Source organism: Paramisgurnus dabryanus, chromosome 3 (assembly GCF_030506205.2).
Source record: "Paramisgurnus dabryanus chromosome 3, PD_genome_1.1, whole genome shotgun sequence".
Classification (NCBI taxonomy): Eukaryota; Metazoa; Chordata; class Actinopteri; order Cypriniformes; family Cobitidae; genus Paramisgurnus; species Paramisgurnus dabryanus.
The window spans coordinates 30,604,654-30,619,653 of record NC_133339.1 but is presented as its reverse complement, the minus strand read 5'-3'; the positions used below and the strand labels follow the sequence as shown (position 1 = coordinate 30,619,653).

The following is a 15,000-nucleotide window of genomic DNA, read 5'->3' as shown; positions in this document are numbered from 1 at the left end:
GTGATTGCAGTACCAGTTTTGGCCACAATCCTAAATACTGTTTCTTTAAGTTTCATCCCATGTCTAACTGCGACAACAGACGTTTGTCCGATGAAACCGTCTATAAGGTTTTGCTAGGCCAACATGCACCTTATATGAAATATTATAGACCATCCTAAACTATCTTGGAAGTTTATACTAATCTAAAATCTACAACATCTAGAAAACCAGATCTTATAGCTTGCTGGATTTTTGTGGATATTTGATTTAATTTTTATTCTCTTTTTTCTTTCAACTACAGCGAAAATGGGCAGGCCTGTCCATCGGACAAGAAATAGAAGGTGAATTGCAACAAAAACAAATTTATTTTTGTGTTAAATACATTAAAACAAATATTTAGATGGTCAGTGATATATGTTTATTTTTGTCCTTTCAGTTGCGACTTACAACTTCGACAAATCCAAGCAGTGTACTGGAGCCATAACAGTTGAAATTGACTTCCTGCAGAAGAAGAGCACTGACTCAAGTCCCTACGATTCAGACAAAATGGCCACTGAGTTTATCCAACATTTTAATAATCAGAGTTTTAGTGTGGGACAGCAGGTTAGAGTTACTTTGCAAAAACAAAAGTGAAATGTAAGTTTATGTGATGTTTCATTTTTAAAATAATTGATTTTCATTTTTTTGCCCCGGTATTATCTGTCATAGCTGGTCTTCAGTTTCTGTGACAAGCTCTTTGGGCTTGTTATAAAGGACATTGAGGCTATGGACTCCAGCATACTGAAAGGAGAACCAGGATCTGGAAAAAAGCAAAAGGTTCTTGTTCGATTTTTTCCCTCTTTTTAGACAAATGAAAATTGTATACATCACTTATCCTGCTACTATTTCATTTTTAAAGTAACACCAAAGAGTTTTTTTTACCTTAAAATAACGCTCCAAAAAAGTTCCACTCGAAACCGGGTGAATGGCACTTTCACATTCGCTTTGCAGCCCTCTATCGGCCAAAACCGCACTAAAGAAGTTTCCAATCGTCCGGTCGCGGTCCTGTAGTTCGAGTGAAAACTACAAAAACTTGCTTTACGGCAGACCTACAATCCAATCAGAGCCAGCTTTGCTGCAGTATGCTAAATTATTTACGACAGTGGTAATGGACAATTCCACTTCCAACCTGTAGGGGGAGCAAAGAGCAAAAACTCTTTAGTGTTGCTTTAAATATATAATTTTTTGAGGCAAAAAGCCACTAAACAACACCCCACCTCTGTCAACAATGATATAATGATATTTTTATTTATTTGGCATTCGACAGATGCTACAAAAGTGACTTACAGTGCATTACAAAGTATAAATTTTTATTAACATATATTCCTTGGTTTCGAACCCATAACATTTTGCGCTGCTAGTGCAATGCTCTACCACAGAAATACCGGTTTGATGACAGAATCCCTTAAGAGTCAGATAAAAAATGCTCATTTACAAGAAAACATGTAAAACTTGCTCTTCAATTTTCATGATCTATTTTTCACAGATTGAGATCGGTCTACTGGTTGGAAACAGTCAGGTGATTTTTGAAAAGTCAGAGAGTTCATCTCTTACTCTAGTTGGTAAGTTGTACAAGGTTAAAAAAAATAAGAGTTTCTATGCTAGCTCATGTCTGTTTACAACTGAATCTTGTTATTTATTCCTCCGTTTACCAGGCAAGGCCAAAACCAAGGAGTCCCGTCAAGCCATAATTAACCCAGACTGGAACTTTGAGAAAATGGGCATCGGCGGTCTTGACAAAGAGTTCTCGGATATTTTCCGTAGAGCCTTCGCTTCCCGAGTATTCCCTCCTGACATTGTGGAGCAGATGGGTACGCTTTGATATCAGTAATGTTTTGTTGTTAGTTAGCTATACGTTATGGGGCGGTTTCCCGGACAGGGATTAGATTAGTCCAAACTCAAAACAACTTGCACTGACATATCTTAAAATACATCAATGCACACAAGTAATGGCATGTTTGTTAAAACTAGTAATATTTTCTATTTAAACTAAGGTCTAGTCCTGGCTCAAGCTGAGTTTTATTTTGAGTTTATATAAATTTATCATGTACAAATTTCTATCAATAGTGCTTGTTATAACTTGTTGATATATAAGCTGTCTCCTCTGCTCATCAGGTTGCAAACATGTGAAAGGCATTCTGCTCTTTGGTCCTCCTGGCTGCGGAAAAACCCTGATGGCCAGGCAGATTGGTAAGATGCTAAATGCCAGAGAGCCAAAGATCGTGAATGGTCCAGAAATCCTCAACAAATACGTGGGTGAATCTGAGGCCAATATAAGGAAGCTGTTTGCAGATGCTGAGGAAGAACAAAAAAGGGTGAGATGATAAACCCACAGCCTTAAATACTGCCTCTACAATGCTTAATTGTACTGAAGTATGCTATACTATCCCATACGCTTTTCTTTATCTTGCTTTATCTCACTATTATTATTATTGCCTGTTTTTGTTCTCTGCAGCTTGGTGCAAACAGTGGCCTCCACATCATTATCTTTGATGAACTGGATGCCATCTGTAAGCAGCGTGGCACAAGTGCTGGCAGCACAGGTGTGCATGACACAGTTGTGAACCAGCTTCTATCAAAAATCGATGGAGTTGAGCAGCTGAACAACATTCTCGTCATAGGTGAATAGTTATAAAGTCACATTTATGCATGCTGTTACAAGCTATTATATTTAAGGTTCTAACCACTTATATCATTCTTCTTTCTTTTCTTTGTTTTGTCGGAAAGGCATGACTAACCGTCCTGACTTGATTGATGAAGCTTTAATGAGACCCGGCAGATTTGAAGTAAAGATGGAGATCGGTACGACTTTATCTCTATTCAACAGAAGATACGTAACTCTCTAAATCATTGTTTGATGTCACCTCTGTATCTGTCTGATATCACTCAGGTTTGCCGGATGAGAAGGGCCGTGTTCAGATCCTGAACATACACACAAATAAGATGCGAGAGTTTAATCTGCTCTCATCTGATGTGGATGTTAAAGAGCTCGCTGCTGAGACCAAAAACTATAGTGGAGCAGAACTGGAGGGCCTGGTTAGAGCCGCCCAGTCTACTGCAATGAACCGCCACATTAAGGTGAGATGCTGTTCTGTACGCACTGTGATAGTACACGTAGCTGTACAGCATGAATAGAAAGGAAATTATAGCCACACTCCAGGTGTAACCATTACCTGCTCTAAACCTGCGTTGAATTGTCCGTTTCAGGCCACATCTACTGTAGAGGTGGACATGGAGACAGCAGAGAAGCTCCAGGTCACACGGACAGATTTTATGGCGTCATTGAATAATGACATTAAACCTGTAAGTGTGTCCATCATGATTAAGTCATGTTAAATCTTTCATATCTTTATATTTTAAAACGGTAATCTCATATCATTTTGCTCTTTGTTAGGCTTTCGGCACCAACCAGGAAGATTATTCAAGTTATATAATGAACGGCATCATTAAGTGGGGGGATCCAGTCACCCGAGTGCTTGAAGATGGAGAGCTGCTGGTACAGCAGACCAAAAACAGTGATCGTACACCACTGGTGTCCATGCTTCTTGAGGGTTAGTTGTCCTGTTGGATATAATGTTAGCAGTTTTTATATGTGTGCCTGGCCTTCACATTACCTGTGTGTGTGTTAGGACCTCCCCACAGTGGCAAAACGGCCCTAGCTGCTAAGATCTCAGAGGACTCACAGTTTCCGTTCATTAAGATCTGTTCTCCAGATAAGATGATTGGTTTCTCTGAGATCGCCAAATGCCAGGCCATCAAGAAGGTTTGTGGCAGTATGTGCTCATCATGATGAATTGAAATGTAATATATCAATGTTATTAAAACGATTGTTCTCCTCACTCAGATCTTTGATGATGCCTACAAGTCTCAGCTCAGCTGTATTGTGATTGATGACATTGAGCGCCTATTAGGTTTGATTTTTGTAATTATTCAGTATTTGTTTAAAGAATTTGGTGTTTAATGAAATGAATGAGACGGTTTTTGTGTGATGAAACAGATTATGTGCCGATTGGTCCGCGCTTTTCCAATCTGGTCCTTCAGGCCCTGTTGGTTTTGCTGAAGAAGATTCCACCACATGTGAGTACTCATACCACAGGAGATGCTTTGATGTTTACATTACATTTTTGCATCTGAAAACAAAAAGTGAGTAACGATGCTTTAAAGGTACATTCGATCCACTCTGCATTTGTGCATCAGTGGAGCTGTAAAAAAAAAACAATAGTTACAACATATAATTTTTCTCTAAAGGGTCGAAAGCTGCTGATCATTGGTACCACCAGCCGCAAGGATGTGCTGCAAGAAATGGAGATGCTGGATGCGTTCAGCACCACCATCCATGTGCAAAACATCTCTAGCGGGGAACACCTGGTTGAAGCTTTAGAGGTGAGATACATCATTGTCTAAAGAGGAAGCCATTTTACAGTTTGGTTTGATTTTCACATTCTACTTCAAATGTGCCCAGTCCTGCTTTTGGAGGGCTGCAGTCCCGCAAAGTCCCCAATCAAACAAATTAACTGGTTCAGGTTTGTTTAAATAGGACATTGGCCCTCCAGGAGCAGGACACATGTTTATTTTATGCTGTTTTAGTACTATAGTATATCCAACAGATGGTGCTGTTTAATCACACGCTACAAACATGTTACTCTTACATTTATAAAAATCATAAGCTTACCATATTAATCTTGTTATTTTGTGTTGATTACAAGCTCCTGGGCAGCTTCACAGATGCTGAGAGAAGCACTATTGCCCAGCATGTAAAGGGGAAAAGAGTTTGGATTGGAGTCAAGAAGCTTCTCATGCTTATTGAGATGTCTCTGCAGGTAAGCTATATATTAGACTGTTTTCATTATGTTTGTAAATACCATATATGACACTGTCTGTGAAATCTAGGTTAAAGTCTCCATCTTATTATGAAATTAGGGACATCAGTTTTATTTCAATTGATTTCATTGATCTTTGAACTTTGGCAGGGCCTTACTCAGATGGTATAAAGATATGAATGTAAAGAACATTATATATATATACATATATATATGCTGGGTTTTCACAGCCAGGGTCACATATAGGCCATTACAAGTCAACTGGTCACATTATAAATGTGAATGAATTACATTTTAAAAGCCTTAGCCACATTAGTATGGTATGGTGTTTAAAACTCATTTAAAACATATTTTAGCATCCTTAAAATAATAATTTTGATAATAATTATCAATACAGTTTTAAAGGGATAGTTCACACCAAAATGATAATTTTTAAACCACCAAGTGTTTTGATTGCTTCAGAACACATTTTTAGATATTTTTGATGAAAACTGGAAGGCTTCTCCGTCCCTCTGACTTCAGTTAGTTTCACAAGTCTTATCCCCAGAAAAGAATGAAAGACATCGCCAAAAAGCTACAAGAACACTTTTGTCCGAAAAGATATCAAAACAAAAGTTTTTATTCAATAATTTCTTCTCCTCCTTGGTTGTTCACTGCACGCTCATAAGCAGATTGGCGGCGCATGATGCTGACATCACCTGCCGAAGTAGTTGCCAATGTTTTTGTTTTTATCCGCTTTTTTATTTAAAGGGGACATTTCCCAAGACTTTTTTAAAATGTAATATAAATCTTTAGTGTCCCCAGAGTGTGTATGTGAATTTTTTAGCTCAAAATAACATAAAGAATATTTATTATTAAATGTTAAAATTGCCACTTTGTAGGTGTGAGCAATAATGTGCCGTTTTCGGGTGTGTCTTTTTAAATGCAAATGAGCTGATCTCTGCTTTAAATGGCAGTGGCGTAGTTGGATAGTGCAGATTAAGGGGCATTATTACCCCCTTTCTGACATCACAAGGGAAGCCAAATTTCAATGACCTATTTTTTCACATGCTTGCAGAGAATGGTTTACCAAAACTTTTCTTTACCAAAAAAACTTACTGGGTTGATCTTTTTCACATTTTCTAGGTTTATAGAAGCACTGGGGACCCAATTATGATGGAAAAAGTCAGATTTTCATGATATGTCCCTTTAAGCCATTATGAAAACATTGTAAACAATAGTTAAAAAGCCCATATAAATGGGCAAATTACTTGCCAGTGTATTCTGTGTCTGTACTGGCAACTACGTCGGTTGGTGACGTCAGCAGCATGCGCCACAATCTGCTCATGAACGCGCAGGAGGAGAACAAATTGTAGAATAAAATCGTTCGTTTTGTTTTCTTTGTTCACAAAAGTGTTTTCGTCACTTCATAATATTATTATTGAACGTCTGATGGCACATGGACCTTTTTAGCGATGTCTTTCATTCTTTTCTGGGAAACGGATTGTGAAACTAACTGAAGTCAATGGGACAGACAGATGCCAAAAATATCTAAAAATGTGTTCTGAAAACAATCGGAGCACTTGGTGGTTTAGAATGACATAGGGGTGATTTATGATAAAATGATCATTTTGGGGTGAACTATACCTTTAATAAGCTCATATCATATCATGATATATTTTATACTGTATTTTATTTCAGCTTTCTTTTACATTACCTAAATGGTCTTGCGGTGTAAATAAATCAGTGATGAACTTTCTCTTATACATGTATACAAAATTGTTTAAAGATCAGTGTGTAATGTTCATGTTGTTATTCAGTTCTCTATTTTTACCCCTGCCAGAACATTTTCCATAGAAACAAATGCGCATCACTGACTACTAGCAACTTGTAAACATAAGGGGGTGGTTTCCCCGACAGGGATTATCTTAAATCAGGACTAGGCTCTAGTTTAATTAGAAAATATAACTAGTTTTAACAAACATGCCTTAATAAAAACATTACTTGTGTGCATTTTGAAGAAAAACAAAGAGTACTGATGTATTTTAAGATATGTCAGTGTAAGTTGTTTACAGTTTTAGTCTAGGACTAGTCTAATCCCTGTCCGGGAAACTGCCCCTATGTGATTTGCATACCGAGAATATCCATCAATACTTTTCATCTTTAAATGCAGCTGCAGTAATCTCTTAATGCGGGGAGGTGTGGATCAGCAATTTAATGAGCCTGAGAGCCTTTCTAATATGCACCTTTAAAAGGGCATCTAAATAATTCATTCATTTTTTATATGTTGTGAATAGTCGCTTTATGCGATGTCCTGCACAGATAAAAAACATGTTACATACTCACTATATCTTGTGACAGAGCTGCATAGAGAACCCAGCCATGAAAGCGTTTATTTATAGAAGCTGCTGTTTACTCTCCTCTCTCTAGATGGATCAAGCATACAGAGTAAGCAAGTTCCTGTCTCTGCTGAAAGAAGAGGGAGCGTGAGTACTCACCATCATGTTTGTGAAAAACAAAATCCAGCGTCTCTGGAGGCTAGAAAGAAATCTGCCGTGCATTGGCATTAAGCTTGCTTGTATTTTAATTTGTTAATTGACAGGTTGGATGAAAGCAATCACATCCGAATTTAACGTCAGCATGGGCTCGACCCATGAAGTTTGATGGTAAGGGTGTCATATGATAGAGGAGTGTTCAGTATTTGGAGTATGCCAGAATAGGCTTTGGAGTTCCCATATCCTAAAGAGAGACAGACCCTGTAAACTAGTGTCCTGTAGAAACTCCATACTAGCCAGAACCTGATCTCTGTTATTCATGTATTAGTTCACTGCAAAAAAAGGATTTTCAAGAAAAAAAATTATTAGTATTTTTGTCTTGTGTTCAGTAAAAATTTTAAAAAATTCTTTACTTAAGATGATTTTTCTTGATGAGCAAAATGACCCAAGAAAATAAGTCCAGTTTTTAGACCAAAAATATCAAATTTAAGTGATTTTGTGCATAAAACAAGCTAAACAAATTTTCTTGAATTTAATGTTTTAATAAAAATTTTCAAGATTTTTTTGCTTACCACATTGGCAGATTTTTCTTGGGTTGTTTTGCTCATCAAGAAAAAGCATCTTAATTTAAGATTTTTTTATATTTTTACTGAAAACAAGAACATTTTGTCTTGAAAATAATTTTTAGCAGTATTTTTGTCTTGTTTTCAGTAAAAATATCGAACATGTCTTAAATTAAGATATCTTTTCTTGATGAGCAAAATGACATAAGAAAATAAGTCTAGTTTTTAGACAAATATATATATATAATTTAAAACAAGCACAAAAAACTGCTAATGGATTAAGAAAATTGTTCTTATTCCACTGGCAGATTTTTTTTGTTTGTTTTAAGCACTAATTTACTTAAAGTGTATATTTTTGTCTAAAAACTAGACTTATTTTCTTGGGTTGTTTCGCTCATCAAGAAAAAGCATCTTTATTTAAGAATTTTTAGATATTTTTACTGAAAACAAAATACTAAGAACATTTTTTCTTGAAAATAATTTTTTGCAGTTTTTTTTGTTTTGTTTTTTTAAGGAAAAATATCTAACATTTCTTAAATTAAGATGCTTTTTCTTGATGAGCAAAATGACCTTAGAAAATAAGTCTAGTTTTTAGACAAAAAAAATAAATATTTAAATTTAAGCAAATTTGTGCTTAAAACAAGCAACAACAAAAAAATGCTAATGGTTTAAGAAAAATTTTGTGTATGAAAAAAGTAATCTTATTTCAAGAACCTTTTCTTATTTCACTGGCAGATCTTTTTTGCTTGTTTTAAGCACTAATTTACTCAAAGTTTATATTTTTGTCTAAAAACTAGACTTATTTTCTTGGGTCATTTTGCTCATTAAGAAAATACATCTTAATTTAAGAATTTTTAGATATTTTTACTGAAAACCAGACAAAATACTTCATAAGAAAGTCATTTTTTTTGCAGTGTATGTGCTTTAAATATTAGTTTGTGAGATGACTGAATGTGTTTACTGGATATGTCAAACACTGCAGTTAAAATTTCTGGTCATATGGTTCCCACGCATGCATTTCATGTAAATCAAATAATTATTACAGTCAAAATCATTCACCATAAATTGTAAGTTAGTGACTAGTTTAGATGCCAGGGTAAAATCCCACAAATCATTGCAGATAACGTGTACCAGTGATTCAATCCTAAAAAAAATTCTGATTAAAACTGAATATTTAAATACTCCAATATGAGTGTTAGAGCAAGTGCATTTAAATAAAAGATACGAAACTTGCACCAGGCGTGCACAATGACAGTGGAAATGTGCATGCAGCATCTATCTTAGATAAACAGCCAAAGGTAATTATTTACTTTCAGATGGCAACCATCAAAGTCACTGTGTGCCAGAGTTTGTCTGTAAATTTGGACTCTCTCCATACATCAAACATCAAGGGTTAGAGAACACAAAGCAAAATCGCACACACTTACACCATCTCAGTGCACATACCCGGCACCGTCTCACCCTCCACCTGTCTCTCTACAGGGACCGTGGTTTCTACGAGTAACACAAGACAGAAGACTTCTAGAGGTATTCGCCCTCTGCATGTTCCCTCGGCAACTACGAGAAAACCCCGCCCCTCACAATATTGATAACCCGACCGAGATCGCTGAACCATCCTGCGGTCTCCGTTCATATCCAACCACGATATCAAATATTGTCTTGTGCTTTGTGTAATATTTCTGTAAGCTGTTTATTTACATGAATATGTTGAAATTAAAAGCCATGAATATGTAAAAAAATCTAAAAAAAGATGTACATATGTGGCTATATGCAGAACATATAAACAGTATAGATGGTCTATATCCTGCAACGTGTGAAATCTGTAAGTAGGATTTAAGAATGCTGTTAGTGTGTATACAGTGAACGTAAGCTGTGCTGTCTGTAGTGTGCATACGCAGAAACATGCCTTTGTGATTTTATTGTGGTAACACACAAGAAAACAATATATAGATCACAGTGTTATATTTATGATTTTGTATATAGTTTAATATACAACATACAATTCATTTGTTTTCATTTGAATTTAGATTCTGGTTATGGTGTCAGAGCTTGTAATACATACAGTATATATATATAATATATGGATGTAAACTATCTCAACTGTATGTATTTTTATTTAAACACCAGTGTTCAAGATTCAAGCTTATTGAGAAGATCATTGAATTTAATATTGGAGATCAGTTCAAGTGGATTGATAATCTGAATGTGTGTGTGTGTGTGTGTGTGTGTGTGTGTGTGTGTGTGTGTGTGTGTGTGTGTGTGTGTGTGTGTGTGTGTGTGTGTGTGTGTGTGTGTGTGTGTGTGCATGTGTGCGAGTGCGTGCATCTAAAAGAGTCATCTCAATTGTGTGAGTGTATTGTCTGTGTATAGTGTGTGTAGATATTGTTTCTGAATTTATTATTTATAAAAGTGTTGCTTTCGGTATTGATTTCTGGCTGCCCACTAATTCACTTGTTTTTTGAATGGTTTCTGTGTTCGATGTCCAGGTCTCTATGATCTGTTATGACGTTTGGAGATGTGCGACCAGATGCAAAATTGTGTTACTGCAATAATAAAAAAACAACAAGAACATAGACATTCTGACCAGTGTTGCGTGTTGTTATTTGATGTGGTGGTGGACACTTTCAAGTGCTGTGCTTGTGTAGCCACCACAACAGTGATCTCTAGTCTTATGTAGCTTAAACGTTTGTTTTATTTATTAATATTTGTTATGTCAATATCATATAAACATTACTGTAAATGTAATTAATGTTTTATCCAGATGGTGGCAACATAGTATAATGATACTATGTGAAATGCTCTAAATGTTCAGTGTGTTCATTTATTTGCATTTGTTTTATTATTTAACTAGCTTTATGTGCCTTTTTATGCCATTTTTTGTGTGTGTGTAAACTAACATCTGTATAAATAGCAGATCAATGTGCAGGAAATGGAATAGTAACCTAAACACCCTGTCTCATAGTTGGCTTATCTCTTTTATCTGACAGTATTAAAACTAAGGGCAGTTTTTCAGACAGGCTTTAGATTAATCCAGGACTAGGCCTTAGTTGTATTAGGACATTTAAGTAGTTTTTACAAACATACCTTACAAAAAACAATACTGCTGTGCATCTTGAGACAAACATTGGCACTTATATGTCAGGGCAAGAGGTTTTTTAAATTAAGGCAGCTCAAACATGCATACCCCGCCCCTAAAAGTATTTCTGGGGACACTATCATTTTCTCTTCCTCTTGATATCACACAACAGATGTGTTTATAATCTGCCTCATACATATACAGTATGTGGTACATAAGTTTAGGTATAGGTTAGGGCAGTGGTTCCCAAACTTTTTCAGCGTGCGGCCCCCCTTGTGTACGGTGGATTCCTTTGCGGCCCCCCAAAGAAAATTTGTGACTAAAAACTGTTCTAAAACTCAACATTTTAATAATAAAAAAAACATTAAATTATACAAAAAAGTAGAGCTTTTGGTTAGTAGCCTTATTTTTTTAGGTTAAATTACACAGAATTCATGATAAATTAATGTATTTCATAAAATGTCATAAAACTGGGCCCCCCCTGGCACCATCTCGCGGCGCCCCTGGAGGTCCCGGCCCCCAGATTGAAAACCACTGTAGGCGTCTTATTTGTACAATATACACTCTTAGAAATAAAGGTACGAAGCTGTCACTGTGACGGTATACTTTTTAAAAGGTCTTATGTACTATTTAAGTACATACCAGTACCTCTAAGGTACAAATGTGTACCTTTGAGGTACCAATATGCACTTTTAAGGTACAAAGTGTACTTTTGGAAAAGGTACCGCTCTAGTAGTGACCACTTTTGTACCTTCTTGTACCATTGATTTTTGAGAGTGCACATACTTATATGAATAAGTGTGTATATTCCTTTAACTATATGCTGTTGTGATGCCTTACTGTGTGTTTGCAAGTAACTAGTTATCAAATAGCTGGCATGAACTATATAATAGTTTAGGAATGAAGAGTTTGAATCTGGTTTATTATTTATAATATAATTTGTCCAGATGTGTAGAAATGTTCTAGTGTAAATATTAACTGTTCTTTAGTAAAAATCACACGCAAACCTTGTGTAATTAAAGACTAAGAGTTAAGATTGTTAAGCATGCGAGACAGGACTTGCACAGATTAGGTATTCTTGCATGGTGAATCATTACTCATGAAGCATGAATGTCTCATTCTTTTAAACCACACCTACAGTAGGGCTGGGTGATGTAATGAATAATAAATATTCAAAATGAGTGTACTTGAAGAAACAACTATACATTTTACGAACATAGCCAAACATTAAGTGTGGAAAGAGACATGGGAGTGGATGATGACTTAGTCCCCAATCTGTATCTTGTATCTGTATCTGGTCTGGTTGTCAGAAAACAAATACTAAACAAAATAACACCTTTCAACTAACAACAAATCTCTTTCATCACCTCAAGCTGCATTTACATGTTTTCAAATAATAAAAAGTAGGAGGTTGCACCAAATATTTTGTATGTTCTGTCCAAATCATATACTGACTACTGTCAAAAAACAGATATTTGTTGGCATATCCCCCAGCCTGATCTACACCAGGGTTTAAACCATAAATTTGGCCTTTTTGCAGCATTTGCAATGTTAAAAGGACCTGTAAAATGTGATTATTAAGAAATAAAGTCATGCTTCTATAGACATGAGCATTAACAAATAAGAATATGAGGCACAATGAATAGTTTATGTTAGGAAAAAAACTGCCCTCAAATGCACTGCATGTTTAACGTAGCAGAAAGAACAAGCATTTTAAGGACACGCTATTATACAGCGCACACAAGTTGGGGAATTAGATTTTTCCTTTTCAGTCATCTTCAAGAGTTCGACTTTCAGTTAAGAAAGAAATTGTTTTGAAAGGTTGTCCTTGATTTGGTGTTGAATTCAATACAGATACAATACTTCAGTACAAGTACAAATGTATCTGTAATTGTTTTTTTCTGATAGGCATGGTAGTTATTTCTAACATCTTTGTGCATGTCACATCCCACAGTGAAATAAAATCAATGAGAACATGCAATTTATGTGATTTCATTTTGGACTAGCCTCTCGCTGTTAAGAAAACAGGTGATTATGTAACCATTTTCACTTCTTTGCACATAATGTTTTCAAACCATTTCCTCATGGGCAAATTAAAATTATATTGGTGTAAAGCTGAATTGTAGATAGCTTCCAAACACACGCACTTCTTCAGAAGAGATTTCTGAGTCGAACACTTTCATGTGCCTCTGCTTTGCCCTGCAGTGATGACTTTGATATGTGCTTTTATGGGATCAGCTGGAAAAGGATTTTATATGGTTATTATGACAGAGACCTCCCCTTGTCTCTGATCCGCTCTCTGGTCCTCTTCTGCATAATCCCCACATGTTCTACTTCAATCTTCATTTTCCTGCTAGTGGGAAGCCCACGGAAAAGCAGGGAATGTTTTATTCAATCAGCCAGATCGCAGGCAAATCTGATCAGATTTGTGCACTTCATTGTAAGCTGGGTTGGTGAGAAAGCATCTTCTAAAACCAGAAATGAAAGCCAGAACAATGAAGAGTTTTATAACATTTTGCAAATTTTCACTTTATTCTTTTAGATTGCGTACATGAAATATAAATGTTTTGGTATAATTTACTCAAAAATGCAAATATAAATTGAATCTGAATGGGTGGTGAATGTCTAACAAGACACTAAAAACAAGTAAAATACAAAATACCATTGAAAGATGAAAAATAAATGTAAGGAGACAAAGAAACAAACAATATCTGGTAAAAAAAACTTATTTTCAGCATTTGGATTAAAATAACCCAGAAAATTTGATATAAAAACAATCCAACATTTTGGGTTAAAACAACTCAGCATAGGTTAAATTAAAACCCAACTGGTTGCATCCGATTTGACCCAGAACCAGGCTGAAAATAACTTTTTTTTAAGTGCACTAATGCGTTTAAAACTCTACACTGTAAAAGATTTCTATAGAAATGATAGTATTTTGCCAGCTGGTTGCCAGTAGCTTACTATTTTACATTTATGTTACTTACTGGAAACATTTTCAGTCTTTATCTTCTACAGTAAGTAACTGGCAACCAGCAGCATAATAAGCTAATTTTTACAGTGTACTATTCAGATTTATAAAGCAAATTAACTAATTATAATAAAAAATAAATAATATTAAGCCAACAATAAATGTATGTTTTTTTTTTTAAATAACATGACTCACCGACAGCCATTGGATAACTCTAGCCAATAGGTTTATGAAATTAATTGTGTAAAACAGAACAGAGTTTGATTTATCTATGTGATGGGATGCTGAGCAATGATCTCTTCCTGTGAATTAATGAACAAAGTAACACCCCATAACCCAATTCACTTTGCCATTCCTCTATACAGCACACAGTGAGTGAGGATTCTTAAGATAGCGTGACAGAGAAAAGACTGCATGGTCAGCTGATTCACTATAGCGCCAGTCAAGCATGAAAGACAATATCGCTAAAATTGCATTAAAGCATATAGGTTTAAATTGAAGTCTATGCAGCAGCATCTCAACCATGACTGACAGTCTAAAAGCTGTGAATAATTGAAAAAGTGAAAACGAGATGGAGGCACATATAAAGGAAAATCTTTATTCTCTCACATTCAGTAAATAATCTTGCATGACATTTTAAAATATGAAAGAAAAACGATTATTTTGTCTCCATTGTTCTGGGACACCTTGCTCTCCACGCTTCACTGTCAAACGCACAAATGCAACAAGAAGTATCACGCATTCATTCAATGTGAAATATAAATTTTACTGTCCATAAACTGTACCTACAAGCTCCAATAAACAGTATGATAAAACACACAGCAGATCTCTGTTCTGCTGGCTTTTCACCCCACCATATCAGCATTGTGCAACAGCTGGCAATGTTGTAATGAATGTGACACGTTTAATGTGGATACTAAGATAAGAGCAGAACAGTTACGCGTCCTTCGAATGGGTGAGGCTGAAAACCATTCCAAAACCACAAGCAATTTATATTACAAACAGCATGACTATGCAGTCTCTGTGTGAGCAGGTCCCCATCTCAACCCTCTTTCTGCTTTCTGATTTGAATAGAGCT

At 35.7% G+C, this 15,000-nt stretch overlaps 1 protein-coding gene and 1 long non-coding RNA gene across 2 annotated transcripts in view; one reads left to right on the top strand and one right to left on the bottom strand.

Annotated features, from left to right (window-relative positions):
- The window catches only part of nsfa (N-ethylmaleimide-sensitive factor a), a 24,137-nt gene extending 13,682 nt beyond the window's left edge, over window positions 1-10,455 (top strand). Inside the window, exons 4-21 of the mRNA XM_065255635.2 lie at window positions 281-320; window positions 416-582; window positions 688-795; window positions 1,505-1,580; window positions 1,674-1,829; window positions 2,134-2,333; window positions 2,474-2,639; window positions 2,746-2,820; window positions 2,909-3,096; window positions 3,226-3,321; window positions 3,413-3,569; window positions 3,648-3,781; window positions 3,863-3,929; window positions 4,016-4,095; window positions 4,267-4,401; window positions 4,725-4,838; window positions 7,248-7,303; window positions 9,358-10,455. Of these exons, the coding sequence (XP_065111707.1) occupies window positions 281-320; window positions 416-582; window positions 688-795; window positions 1,505-1,580; window positions 1,674-1,829; window positions 2,134-2,333; window positions 2,474-2,639; window positions 2,746-2,820; window positions 2,909-3,096; window positions 3,226-3,321; window positions 3,413-3,569; window positions 3,648-3,781; window positions 3,863-3,929; window positions 4,016-4,095; window positions 4,267-4,401; window positions 4,725-4,838; window positions 7,248-7,303; window positions 9,358-9,379 (2,037 nt within the window). The 3' untranslated portion in view covers window positions 9,380-10,455. The remainder of the gene's footprint in view (window positions 1-280; window positions 321-415; window positions 583-687; window positions 796-1,504; window positions 1,581-1,673; window positions 1,830-2,133; window positions 2,334-2,473; window positions 2,640-2,745; window positions 2,821-2,908; window positions 3,097-3,225; window positions 3,322-3,412; window positions 3,570-3,647; window positions 3,782-3,862; window positions 3,930-4,015; window positions 4,096-4,266; window positions 4,402-4,724; window positions 4,839-7,247; window positions 7,304-9,357) is intronic.
- LOC135766543 (uncharacterized) overlaps window positions 10,080-15,000 on the bottom strand; it is a 7,225-nt gene continuing 2,304 nt past the window's right edge. Inside the window, exon 3 of the long non-coding RNA XR_010541769.2 lies at window positions 10,080-13,419. This is a non-coding gene — a long non-coding RNA (uncharacterized lncRNA). The remainder of the gene's footprint in view (window positions 13,420-15,000) is intronic.